Source organism: Pipistrellus hanaki, assembly GCF_964339955.1.
Source record: "Pipistrellus hanaki genome assembly, chromosome: 10".
Lineage (NCBI taxonomy): Eukaryota > Metazoa > Chordata > Mammalia > Chiroptera > Vespertilionidae > Pipistrellus > Pipistrellus hanaki.
Window position 1 is genome coordinate 47,530,893 of NC_140512.1, and position 13,416 is coordinate 47,544,308.

General features: G+C 53.0%; 1 protein-coding gene across 4 annotated transcripts in view; it reads right to left on the reverse strand.

The window, feature by feature from the left end:
* TBXAS1 (thromboxane A synthase 1) overlaps nucleotides 1-13,416 on the reverse strand; it is a 139,129-nt gene that overhangs the window by 7,684 nt on the left and 118,029 nt on the right. For all 4 annotated transcript variants that reach the window (XM_084896754.1, XM_084896752.1, XM_084896753.1 and 1 more), the window contains one exon: nucleotides 693-784. In XM_084896754.1, the coding sequence (XP_084752880.1) occupies nucleotides 693-784 (92 nt within the window). The remainder of the gene's footprint in view (nucleotides 1-692; nucleotides 785-13,416) is intronic.

A 13,416-nucleotide genomic window follows, 5' to 3' on the forward strand; every position in this document is an offset into this window, starting at 1 on the left:
TTACGTGGTTCATTTCCTAGTGCCGTGGTCAGCAAACTCATCAGTCAACAGAGTGGCAAACCGTGGCTCAAGAGCCGCATGTGGCTCACGAGCCGCACTTTGCTGGCCACCGTCTTAGTGCATGGCACAAGGCAGATGCTCAGCAAATAGTTGCTGCCAAAACCGGTTTGGCTCAGTGGATAGAGCATCTGCCTATGGACTGAAAGGTCCCAGGTTCGATTCTGGTCAAGGCATGTACTTGGGTTGCAGGCACATCCCCAGTAGGGGTGTGCAAGAGGCAGCTGGACCATGTTTCTCTCTCATCGATGTTTCTAACTCTCTATCCCTCTCTCTTCCTCTCTGTAAAAAATCAATAAAATATATTTAAAAATAAATAAATAAATAGTTGCTGAAGGAAGGAAGGAAGGAATGGGCCAGGGGAATGGCAAACACCGTCTAAAGGGAGGAGGCCAAAGAGAACAGCGTGGGTTGGGGAGGAAGGTCATGCTAAGACACTTGTTGCTATGGTTACTGCATGGAGGGCATCACCTCCGGTGCCCCTGGGGATACAGAGAAACCTCAGGCTCAGATCCCGCCTCCAGGAGCTGGGGTCCAGCGTCGGTGATAACGCAGGTGGTGGCAGACCGGACAAGTGAGGACCCCAAGCAGTGATGCTGAAGGGGGCTGGAGTGCAGGGTGGGGTGAAAGCCTACCTGAAAGCCGGGGGGTACATCCTCAGGGTCTCGGCGATCACCATGTCCAGGTAGGGCAGGCCTTCCTGGAGGCTGCAGTACTCGGGGGCCGTCTGCCGGAGGGAGGTGACAAAGGAGTTAGACCGAGTCGCACAGCCTTCTGTCTTTTCCATGCATGTTAGAGTCCTGCTCCCACTTTAGTGGACACCCAAATGGAACCCCCATCAGATCCAAAGCCGACACCACCGCGATGGCGTGTGGCTAGCGCCCGCAGGTCCTGTGGAGCAGAATGCTCTCTGTGCTTGCTTCACGGCACGGGACATGGAGGCCAGGCAGGCCCGGCCGGGAGCTGGGGTCTTTGAGGGTCACATAGAGAAGTTCCGTTATTAAACGTCACCGGGTCTCCATAAGTCATTAGCACTTATGGAGACCCGGTGACCCAGCAGGCTACACATGGCACAGACACTGCCTTATTTACTCCTCTCCACAAACCGGCCAGACAGCTAGGAAATGAGGAAACTGTGATTGTAGGGACTCATAAAGTTACAGGACAAATAGCGAAATAGAAAAAGAAGAAAGAAAAGTTTGCAACATTTATGAAGGATTAATAAATAGTAGCAAAACCTAAAGAGCTAAGAAGAGAAATTAGGGCCAATGGCTAACGAAGAGGCAAAGCACGGGATAAGAAATACAGGTTGTCATGACAGGAATACAAATGCAAATCACAGAGTCCATTTGTCACCTATCACCTTAGGAAAAGTTGGGAAATATTGATTAGATGCTGGGGGGCGGGTAGGTATGGAGCTAATAGCACCCCGTGTTGGGGGACCCGGACACCCCCTGACGACTTCCACTGCAGTGGCTCTGCACCGCGCTGGCCCTCACCCTGCGAAATGACATTGACCGAAAGGACATTTGTGTGTTCGGCACAGAGGTCTGAAGATCTTTGAGGGGTCGCAGCCTCCTGTGGGTTTGGGTGAGCCTGTTTGGAAGAAAATGTGCTAAGATGGACTAGGGCAGTGATGGGCAAACTCATTCGTCAACAGAACCAAATATCAACAGTACAATGGTTGACATTTCTTCTGAGAGCCACATTTTTTTAAACTTAAACTTCTTCTAACACCACACCACGTCTTCAAAATAGACTCGCGCAGGCCGTGCTATTTGTGGAAGAGCCACACTCAAGGGGTCAAAGAGCCGCATGTGGCTCGAGAGCCGCAGTTTGCTGACCACTGGACTAAGGGATATTTGTATGATAAAGTCAAAGCCTTCATTTAATATTTCCCTGGAGGAGCTTTTAACTGTGCTTCTAAGCTTTTGGCTCAATTTACACAAGTGAGCACTAGCTTGGCCCGGCAGGTCTGATGTGGGGGAACATGAGATGCAGGGACGGCTTTTGGTACAGATGGATGCTGGGCCCTGTCCCCTTATTTACTCACTCATCCAGCCCAGAGAGCGTTGGCACATACTATTGATTTGGTTATTGGTCTGAAGGGGAGCCTGGGCCCCATCTTTTCCTTTGAAGTCCTTACCTTCCCAGGTTCTAATGAGTAGCCTGAGGGGTCAGACCACTGCTAGTCTTTCTGTCTGTCTGCTACCCTAGGATCCTCTTTCCGGGACGGGGTGAGGGAGGCTCAGGCCTCTATGTTTTAATGGGACTATGTTTTAAGTTCCTGTCCCACTTAGAGACCAGTCCACCCACCAGGACCTAGTTTTGCTGCCTGTGGTTCTTTCAGGAAAATCTGGGACAAAGGGATTCTGAGCCAATCCTGCCAGCAGAGGGCAGCAAATGTATGGCAAATGGGGACTTCCTGGGAGGCTGGGCCCCAACTCAGAATCACAAGTTAGACCCAAAAGGACCTTAGAAATCCTGAATCCAGATTCATCATAGAGGTGGAGAAAATGAGCCCCAGAGAGGAAAGCCATGAACCCCAAGTCACACAGATGGAACTTGGAATGGAAATCCAAGCGTTTCTCATTCAGCAATCCCTCAAACACCTACTGTGTGCCAGGTGGAGGGCTCAGTGCTGGGACCCAGCTCCATGGGGAAGCAGACTCCTAAGTAAGTCCTTCTAATGAACGTGGGCTTAGGAACGGGAACTATAGCTCTTTCTGGGAGCTCATTTATTTACTTATCTATCCAACCCAGAGAGAGTTGGTGCATACTATTGGCCAGGCACTGTGCTAGGCACAGGGGCGTTCCTTTGGGACCCACTGAGCCTTCCTATCATCTCAGAGCTCACCGTCTGTCCCAGGATGCAAGCCAGTGGTGAGAGGTATAGGATGGGAGCTGTGGGAGAACTGACAAGGGGCACGTGTCCCAGCATTTGGGATGGGGCAGCCGCTAGAAGGAAGTGCTGTCTACACAGAGATCCTTACGGAGAATAAGAAGAAGCAGGTGAAAGTGGGTGGACTTGTTGGGATGCTGGTTCAAACCACTAAAAAAAAAAAAAAAAAAGAAAAAGAAAAAGGCAATCACAGGACCCTGGCCCCTCCGTGGATATTTTGTGTGCTTAGGAGCTTCTGGCTTATTTTTAGTGGGATGATGGTATGGTGGGCGTGTTTCAGAAAAGAGCCCTTTTCTTCTAAGGCAGTGGTTCTCAACCTTCCTAATGCCACGACCCTCATGCTCTGGTGACCCCCAACCATAAAATTATTTTCATTGCTACTTCATAACTGTAATTTTGCTAGTGTTATTGAATCGGAATGTAAATATCTGTGTTTTCCAATTCTTAGGCGACCCTGCTAGCGGTTCTCAACCTGTGGGTCGTGACAGGGCAAATGAGCCGGTGAAAGGTCTCTGGAAACTGAATGAACCGAACAAACTGGAAACACTTCTGTTCGGACATATTCGTAGCAGGGAGCTCATTTCCTCGGGAGGCACTCCGTTTGTAAGAAGCTGTAAGGATGTGTCAGAGAGGAGAGCGATTCTAAAATCCGATAGAATTTACTTGGCTGGGGCTTACTTCATAGCATAAGTAAGTGCCCTGAGAAGGCTGAAAATCAGTATTAAATATTTACTAATATTTACCATTGGGAAATATCAACTAAATACTTAATGAATAAATATTGGAAAAAATAGAAATTTAAACAGTAAACGGAATCTTTGTGTTGTGGTTTACACTCCCAATCCAGCATTCCTTCATTTTTAGGGAGACTTTTTTCATCTGCGTTTGATTTTGAATGGGCAATAATTTGAATTTTATTTTTAAGGTTCTTGGTTTCTTAGTGTTTCAATCATATAGGTTAGGATCTGCAAACCAATATCTAAATGCAATAAATAGTCCTGATGGTTAAAGGAACTTCATGGAAAATCTTTAGATCAAGCCGTTGAAGAGGAAATCACACTACTCTCTCCTATTAATATCACTTTGCTATGTTTAGATTATTGTGTACATTTTCTCTGTACGCTGGACAAATACACACACACACACACACACACACACACACCCTGAGTCTCCCACATCTACACATACACCCTAAATATGATGTGGAGTATACATGAGAAAAAGAAAATAAAAAATGTCATTGCTTTACAAAGATTTTCCCAAGCCCTAGCTGGTTTGGCTCAGTAGATGGAGCATCGGCCTGTGGACTGTAGGGTCGGGTTTGATTCCTATTGGGGGCACATGCCCAGGTTGCAAGCTCAATCCCCAATAGGAGGCATCCAAGTGGCAGCTGATCAATGATTCACATCATTGATGTTTATATATCTCTCTCCCTCTCCCTTCCTCTCTGAAATCAATAAAAATATATTTAAAGAAAAAGAGATTTTCCCCAGAGCCCTGGCCTGTGTTGTACAATGGTTAGAGTGTCAGCCATGCACCAAGGGGTCGTACCTGAGTTATAGGTTTGCTTCCCACCCCCAGTTGGGGTGCATGTGGGAGGCAACCAATAGATCAAGCATGTCAAACTTGCACCCCTGGCTGCATGCCTCATTTATTTGGCCCGTGTTAGTCTTTGAGTTTGACATGCCTGCATTAGATCTCTCTCTCCCTCTCTCTCTCTCTCTCTCTCTCTCTCTCTCTCTCTCTCTCTCTCTCTCTCTCCCTCCCTCCCTCCCTCCCTCCCTCTCTCCCTCTTTCTCTCTCTCTCCCTCTCCCTCTTTCCCTCTCCCCCCCCCTCCTACCCTTCCTTTCACTCTCTCTCTGAAAAGCAATAGAAAAAAGAAGAAGAAAAGATTTTTCCTGGAGATAGGGACCTAATAGGAATGTTATCATGTCCTATTTTGCTAAAGGAAATAGAAACAGGGTGGCTTCAGTTTTGTGCCTCCGAGTCGCAGCAACAGCAGCGGAAGCAGTATCGATGGTGCTTCTACCCCCATCCCTTGCCCCCATGTTGCTGCACTTGGCATCCTGTAAGGCCGGCTGAGTTATCCCGCCCTCCCTCCCTTCCAGGAGGCAGGAACTTAAAATCCCTCAGGATGCAGCACTCCAGCGTCGGGACAGCCACGGGCAATGCAGCGGATGAAGAACAGAGATTTCCATTTGCTCCGATTCCCCGGGGCACATAAGACTATAATATGAAACCAGCCCAGGGAAATGTGGTGACATTGGCTTTGCCCTTTTGCCCACAGACCCAGGAGAAAAGCCCCGCCCCTTGCCGCCGGTGTCCAAGGTGAGGGTGGAGTCCTCAGGGAGGGCCTGAGCAGGGCCTGGGCTCCTCATGGCCCAGTTCTCTCCGCAGAGCGCTGAGGTCTTTTCCGCTCTGAGCTTCACAGATGTGGCCAGTGAGCTGCTTCAGGCGTGGAGCGAGAAGCCATGGGGGCGGGAGGTCATGGCTGCAGGGGGGCAGGAGGAGGGCGGCCCAGCCAATGCCCGGAAAGTCCTACGTGCCGGTTTAAAGAATTGGGCAGGTTTAGATGCAGACATGCATGCATACATCAGAAAAGGTAATTAGGAAAGTATATATAGCATCTATTTATATCCACTTTGAAAGGAAAGAGACAGACTCATCTCACACAAACACGTGGCTTATTCCAGGTGCTCTGTACTCTGAGGTCCAGGCCGTAAGAGATGGGGGGCGGGGAGAGCTGTAATGAAAGAACACGGTAACCAGCCTGTGCACCCACACGCGTGTGAGCACACACACACACACACACACACACACACACACGGTGTCAGCACTCACAGCCCATGGCCCTGGGTTGAGCTTTATTCGTAGCGCTCACCCCAGAGCAATGTCTGTCTTTAGAGATCTATAATACTAGCACCTGCCTCCTGCCATCCCTTCCTGCCCGAAGGACTGTCACAGCCATGGTCTCACTGGTCCTCACAACCGCACTGAGGTGAGGAGGGAGCTTCTGTTGCCTATCTCACTGACGAAAACAATCCAGAGAGGTCCATGGCTTGTCTGAGGTCACACAGCTAGTAAATGGCAGAGTGCCATCAAATCTTCAGATGCCAAGGATTTCCCATCATGCCATGCTGCCCAGACCTTCCTCCCTCCTTCTTTCCTTCCCTCCTCCTTTTCCTCCCTTCTTCTTTTCTCCCTCCCTCCCTCCCTCCCTCCCTCCCCCCTCCCTCCCTCCCTCCCTCCCTCCCTCCCTCCCTCCCTCCTTCCTTCCTTCCCTCCCTCCCTCCCTCCTTCCTTCCTTCCTTCCTTCCTTCCTTCCTTCCTTCCTTCCTTCCTTCCTTCCTTCCTTCCTTCCTTCCTTCCTTCCTTCCTTCTTCTTTCCATTTATGGAAGCATAACATACATACGACAAAATATAACACAAACCAAAGTGTAGCTCAGTGAATTTTCCCAAAGCGAGCACACCTGTGTGACCAGCATCAGATCAAAACACGGAGGATTTCCAGTCTCTGAGCGCCCGCGAGGGTAACCGTTCCTCTGCCCTCTCGTACGAAAGATTACTTCTGTCTGTGTGAGAACTTTACATACATAGGTGTGGGCAATATGGTGTCTTGAAAGTCATCCCCTGGCCTGGCATGAAGTTGTCCTGTGTCCGCTCCCGGTGTGCCACCTCACAGTCTGTCCCTTTCTGTACGTTTGCTGTGTTCCCAGTCTGGGGGTTGTTGTGAGTAAACCGCACATGCGTGTACATGGCTTTTGGCGAGCAGGTGTGCACGTTCCTGTTGGGGATACACACACCCAGGACTGATTGCTGGGTCACAGGGATGTGTGTGTTCAGCTTTCGTAGATATTTTGAACGGTTTTACACATTGATGGTACACACTACCTACAACTCCAACAGCGCATCAGCCGAAAAGCAGCTTGTCACCACTCTCCTTCGGTTCCTTCTATTTTCTCTCACCCTCTCTGCCCGCCCTCTCCAACGGGCTGCAACCGAACCACTATCTCTATTCCAGGAAAGGGTGAGGAGAAAAAATAGTGCATTATTTGGGGAGCTGAGTTATCTCTTCCTATAGCGTGTGTGTGTGTGTGTGTGTGTGTGTGTGTGTGTGTGTGTTGAGGGAGGGGGTTGGCAAACAAGGCACATCTAATTACTGAATTTCTAAAAATTGTTCCAATTACCAGACACAAGCGGTCATAAGCATAAAACACACTACAATCAACTAGATTCGGGTATTTGGGTTATCTGCTGCTTTTTAATATTTGGGATTCTGTTCTCTCCGTGGCCATGGATCATTCACATTGATTGTATATGATGCTTAAAGAAATAAGCCCGTATCTAAGTGCCAGTTAAACCACCCAGCCCACGTTCCCTGCATTTAATTTGCAGACAGATTCTTTTTGTTCGCTGTCTCCCAGGTAAATGTTGGATACCTGACATACATTTTGCAGAGCTGGAGGGTTGGGAGGGGGAAAAGAGATAAGATACAGTCGCCTACTATACAGCTTACTATGTATTTGGGAAACCATATACTTGTTCATGCAAAGAGTTATTATTAGAGTCATAGGGAGCCATTGAAGGTTTCTGATGAGTGGAGGTAACACTGAAAGTGGTATTTCCTGATCTTGCAATATTGTGTAGGCTGGATGTTTGGAAGAGCTTGGAAATAAGACAGGAGAGACTACTGCAATGGTCCAGGCAAAAGCGATGAGCTCCGGTCCCAGTGTCCGCCATCGGAATGGGAAAGAGAGAACAATCTGAGCAGTCATTCTCCATCTTGGCTGCCCCCTCCTGGTGGCAGGGCCTCACCCCAGAACACTCAGTAGTGATTGGTGTGAATCGCGGGGCAGGAATTGATATTGTCTTAAAAGCTTCCTAGTATATACATTATAATAGGGGGAGACTTGCCATAGGAGGTGGGTCTTTTAAAGGTTTTTTTATTTTTATTTTTATTTTTATTTTATTTTTATATTTACTTAAGTAATGTCTTACTTAAAGGAGATGGGTCTTTGGAGATAAGAGGTCAGGGAGTGATGAGATGAGAGTGATCCCCAGGTTTCATTCCTGGGCTGCTTCCTCCAGAAGGCGCTCAGCCTGGAGGGGTGTGAGGGTCCAGGGGAGATGAATGAGTGCTCTGGGACAGGGTGGGAGAGAAAGGCTGGATGCTGGGGCCTGAACCGAAGGACTGTCCGGGGACAGGTAACAGAGAGACTGGAAAGGAAGGGACCCAGACAGTGTCACCGATCTCCTGGACACAGCCAAGGAGATTCAGAACCAGGAGAGGCCACTGCATCAGTCAGCTGGGGGAGGGAGGGGTCGCCAAAGCCAGACCAGTGGGGTTAGAGGATGGGCGGGGGGAGAGGGGATGGAGCAGGAGGGACCCACACACCCTCCTAGGAGGCTGAGCAAGCCCAGGGGAGAAGCAAGGGCACAGTCACGTGGCTGAGCAGCAAGCGTGTGGCAAAGGGAAAGGACATCCCCTGTAGTTACTGCGGGCGGAATCGGGCCCAGTGGGTAAGTCCAAGAGAGAAGGACTTTGACTCAATGTAGGGAATGGTATTTGAATGAAAGGAACACTATATATATATTATTGATTTCAGAGAGGAAGGGAGGGGGAAAGAGAATCATTGATCGGCTGCCTCCTGCACGACTCTACTTGGGATCAGGCCCACAACCCAGGCATGTGCCCTAGCCGGGAATTGAACTGTGACCTCCTGGTTCATAGGTCTACGCTCAACCACTAAGCCGCGCTGGCCAGGCCAAATGAGAGGAACTTAACAGGGAACTAGGCAAGCCCCGTGCCCGCTGGAGATTTCCAAAGGCTGTTTCTGAGCATCTGACAGGGTCTCTGTGGGATCTTCACGGATCGCTCACCAGCAGGAGGTGGAAGTGGGCAGCTCCACGGGGCCTTTCACCTCTGGGCTGGCCTGATGTGTCACAACCCTCCCCCTTCCCCCGGGACAGCCTTCGACATTAGCAGGTCCCGGGTCACTCTGCCGGGCCGAATGAATGTCACAAAGGTCAGAGGAACGTGGAGAGATCCACTTGCTCTACTTATCCCCCACCCCCGCCCCCTCCCGGCCCCCCGCCTTCCCATCCTTGGTCCTGTGTGCAGGCGCTGATAATTCATCTGAGCCAGGGCCCGGGTCACTCAGTGTTTGGGGAATGGTAAACAAAGATAAGCGCTTTAAGCACTGGAATTTATTTTTTTGTCCACTTGGCCTAAAAGACACTGCATGCTAAGTGCAGAAGGCTGATCCCAGACCCCGCCCGCCCTCCGGTTTCCTGCCCCCTCCTCAGTGCCCACGCTCAGGACAGAGCCTCGCTGACCATGAACCTGAAATGTGTTTGGAGAGCCCGGGAGCCCCGGCTGCCTGGATGTTTATAAAAACGTATCATCTGGGGGCCTGGAAGGAAGGGCCCGTTTCCTCCGATTGCTGCTGGCTCGGCGTACCATGCCGGCAGCGCCATCTCTCCCCGCACATTCACCCGGACCTCCTCCTCGTCCTCCCCGAGCGGGAGGTGCTCCATCTCCGCCTCCCACCGCCGGGAGGTGAGGTGCTGCCCGGGAGGTACCACGTGTCAGCAGCCCACCTTCCGAGTTATTTACAAAGGCCTCCCTCCCTCAGGCCTGGGCGTCTACAACCGAGCAGCTCTCCCTTCGGTGTGGGTTAAATCCCTTTGCCACCAGCTCCCAGAACCTGTAGAAATCCCTTTGTTGGCCGGAATGCAGCCGTATTGAATATTGTTGGAAATAAATGAGCCATTGTCTGGACTGAGAATTTCTGGTTAGATAGAGATCTTCGCTGTGATAGGATTCATTATAGCAGAGCTTTGGGGTTTTGTTTTTTTTCCCCCTGAGCTCTTTTTAAATTCCCTCTTGCCTGCTCAGTCCATTCTCACATCTTAGGATATAAGTGGGGAGGACAAGCTAAAAAAAAAAAAAGAAAAGAAAATAAGTTCTTTGCCCAAGAACCATGTCTACTGCCCAACGTGGCGTCTGGAACCACATTTAACAAATGCCCGGAAGGGAGGCACATCTGTTGGCCAGTTTGGGGCAGGGTCGACCAGTTGTCAGGCGAGGACGACAGCCACAGGACGATGGTAAAAAATGAAGGCCCAGGAGTTACACCCGCCCAACCCTCTCGTGTTCAGAAGAGGAACCACAGCCCAGAGGGGTCAGGGGGCTTGCCCTCGCTTTGCCCACACCGAAACCTTCGCTCACCACTCCTTTTAAGAGGACAAATAATTCCATCAAACCAGCTAAACTATGCCCCCGCCCTCGCTAAGAGTAAGTTTTGAAGTTAAACATCAAAAGTCTAAAGAGCAATTTATCACTTTTTTATAACAAACACCCGAGATTTTTGAATCTCCCTATCACAATGGAGGAGCGGAGACATGGCCTCCATCAGATCTGGGCGGAAGACGGCCAGTCAGGAGGCTACCAGGGTTAAGTCGGCTCATCTGTACAATGGGCAGGGGTGCCGAAACCAGTTTGGCTCAGTGGATAGAGCATCAGCCTATGGACTGAAAGGCCCTAAGTTCGATTCTGGTCAAGGGCATGTACCTTGGTTGTGGGCTCATCCCCAGTAGGGGGTGTGCAGGAGGCAGCTGATCGATGTTTCTCTCTCATTGATGTTTCTAACTCTCTATCCCTCTTTCTTCCTCTCTGTGAAAAATCAATAAAATATATTTTAAAAAATGGGCAGGGGTCACACCTCGAAGCTTGTAGTAAGGAGCCCTCATAAGGCACCATGTGCATAGGGTTTCTTCAGAAGCTCTGTGTGTAATTCTGCTGCTTTGGGACATGCGATGAGGAGCAGAAGTATCGATTGTTTCTACGCCTGCTGTCTGGAGGCCGTGGGGGTCCCTGTTGCGCGTGGGGGCGCCGCAGGAGAGACAGCCGTGCTGCGGAGAACTGGGGATTCCATGGGGGCTGCGTTGGGGGAGAGGCTCATGAGAAGTCCCCAGTCCTGTCATCAGAGGAGGGGGAAGATTCTAGAAGATAAACCCTGCACCTGCGCGTCGGTTGGGCCTTGGAGATATGCTTCAACGCTGGCCCGCTCTGGGGGCAAGACTAAGGTCAGGGCTCTGTGGCTATAGGCAGACCCACGCGCAGCTGGAAACCATGACACCTGTGCTACCCGCCCCCTTTCCTGGACTCGGGGTGGCCAGGGGTGGGCTCACTGGGAACAGCCTGCAGTGCTCAGTGCACCCCACTAACCGGGGGCTGCTCACAGGCCCAAGCCAGGTTGTGCGGGAGGAAAGGGAGCAACCATGATCCTTTAGCATCGATGGGGCTCGGCTGCAGCTGCAGGGAGGCCAGGGGCTCGGGAGGCCATCAGAAGGCAGCGAGGCAGGGGCTCCAGGCCCTCAGGCACCTGTCTGCCCGGGCCAGGCTCGGGGCTGGTGGGAACGGGGAACTGCTGCTGGAAGGGACACCAGGCTTCTCAAATCCTGTGTCCTCTGCACAGGCTCGTCCTTCTGCCTCCCTTGTCTGTTACCGTGAGCCCTCAAGCGTGAATGGAGCCCCCTCCCCCATCCTTCTGAGCAGCCGGTGGCCGGGCCCTGATCTGGGGGCATCACCAGCCAGCACCTCTCCCAGCCCATCAGTCTGTTTCCTTCCCACCCCCAGGGTGCTTGTCCCTCAGGGGCCTGTGGAGACCCCGGGGTGTGCACAGAGCTGATCGCTTCTGTCTGCCAGGAACTGAGAGGACGCCTCTGTCACCTTGTCTGGTCCTCACAGGACTGCGCTCTGCACAGGAGGAGGCGGAGGTGTCGGGAGCAGGGCCGCTGGCCCACGGCCACACAGCCGGGCCCGGGCACAGGGCCGCCTCTCACCTGCACGGCCCTGGCTCCCCACCTGCCCACCCGAGGCGCTGCTCCCCCTCCCCGTGGCAGGTGGCTCTCAGGGAAGAGGGCACCTGGGCAAGAACGGCCTCTGTAAAGGCAGCTAAGCACGCCCAGGCCCGGAATAACGGCCGGCACCAGCGTCCGGTGGCCGCGGGCCTGTGTGAGCACAGACCGTCTCTCCTGCCTCTCAGAGGGCGGAGCGGGCTGGGATAAGGAGGAATGAGGCTCCTGGGGAGGAAACGTTTATAAAATAATTTGAGGGGTGGGAGGGGACTCCAGCATGTGTCTCAGAGCCTCGGTGGCTGATTTCTGCTCAGAATAGCTGAGACCCTGCCTTCCTGCCCAGCCTCTGTGTGCTGGGTGCAGGCCGGCCGCGGGCGAGGGGGATGGCTCCTGCCAGCTGGCCGGCAGTGGGCCCCGCTCAGCTGTGGCCTGGCAGACCCTCCCCCTCCTACCAGGTGGGGAGGGCTGTCCTCCCCGAGGTGGGCATGGAGGGGAGGTAAGGGCTGCCCCATTGCATTCTTCCTGCACGTGTCCCCGAAGCCCGCAGGCAGGGGAGAGAGGGTGCCGGAGGCTCCCCTGCAAGTGAGACCCACACACTCCATGTCTAGGGCAACGGGGTGCTGAGTGCTCCCAGCCAAGGCCCTCTCCTCCCACCCGCCATCTGCTGGGCCAGCTGGGCCTGCAGACCCCAGAGCATCAGTTTGGGGCGTCCTCTCCTCTGGACGGAGCTGCCTGAGCCCCGGGGGCTTCACCCCAAGCCCCACCCTGGGCCCCGCTTCTGTTAACCTTTCATAGAGGGCTGCTCTAGGTGGGACAGAACCCCCAGAGGATGACTGGCCCAGGGGGGCAGGCCAGCCCTCCTCACGCCCCCGAGAGAAGGTCCTCTGTTTATGGTTTCCTTTCTTCTCGCATTTATTGGATGATTTTATTTACCTTAGGGATCCTGCTGACAGATCCTTTCTGACAAGGACTCACCTGTCCTGCAGGTCCCCTTCCCAACCTCTGGGCCTCCCTGATGTTTACAAACTGCCTCTTCCACACCCTGACCAGCGTTCGGCTGGGCACGGCCTCCCGGCGCCGGCTGTATACCCGCGTTGTTCTGGGGGCAGGGCCTCCCGGCGCCGGCTGTATACCCGCGTTGTTCTGGGGGCAGGGCCTCCCGGCGCCGGCTGTATACCCGCGTTGTTCTGGGGGCAGGGCCTCCCGGCGCCGGCTGTATACCCGCGTTGTTCTGGGGGCAGGGCCTCCCGGCGCCGGCTGTATACCCGCGTTGTTCTGGGGGGCGGGGAGGGCAGAGGCGGACGAGCCCTCAGGCCCCCACGGAGGGAGTGCGGGCGCCCTGGGGCCACGCAGTGGCACCCTGGGGCCACCGGTCTGCCCCCGGGGTGGGGGCCGGGGATCGGGAAGACTTCCCAGAGCAGGGGGGGCTTCCGCTGAAGCCATTTTCAGAAAGCGCTCTGTGTTCTTTCGCACAGAAACAATAAAAGCACTTAAACAAGGTTTTGGAGCAAAACTGAAGCGAGTTCCATCAGGGCCGCACGTTCACGGCCGTTTGTTGGAACGCACGCTCTGCGGCCGCGCCTCCCGCCTTGC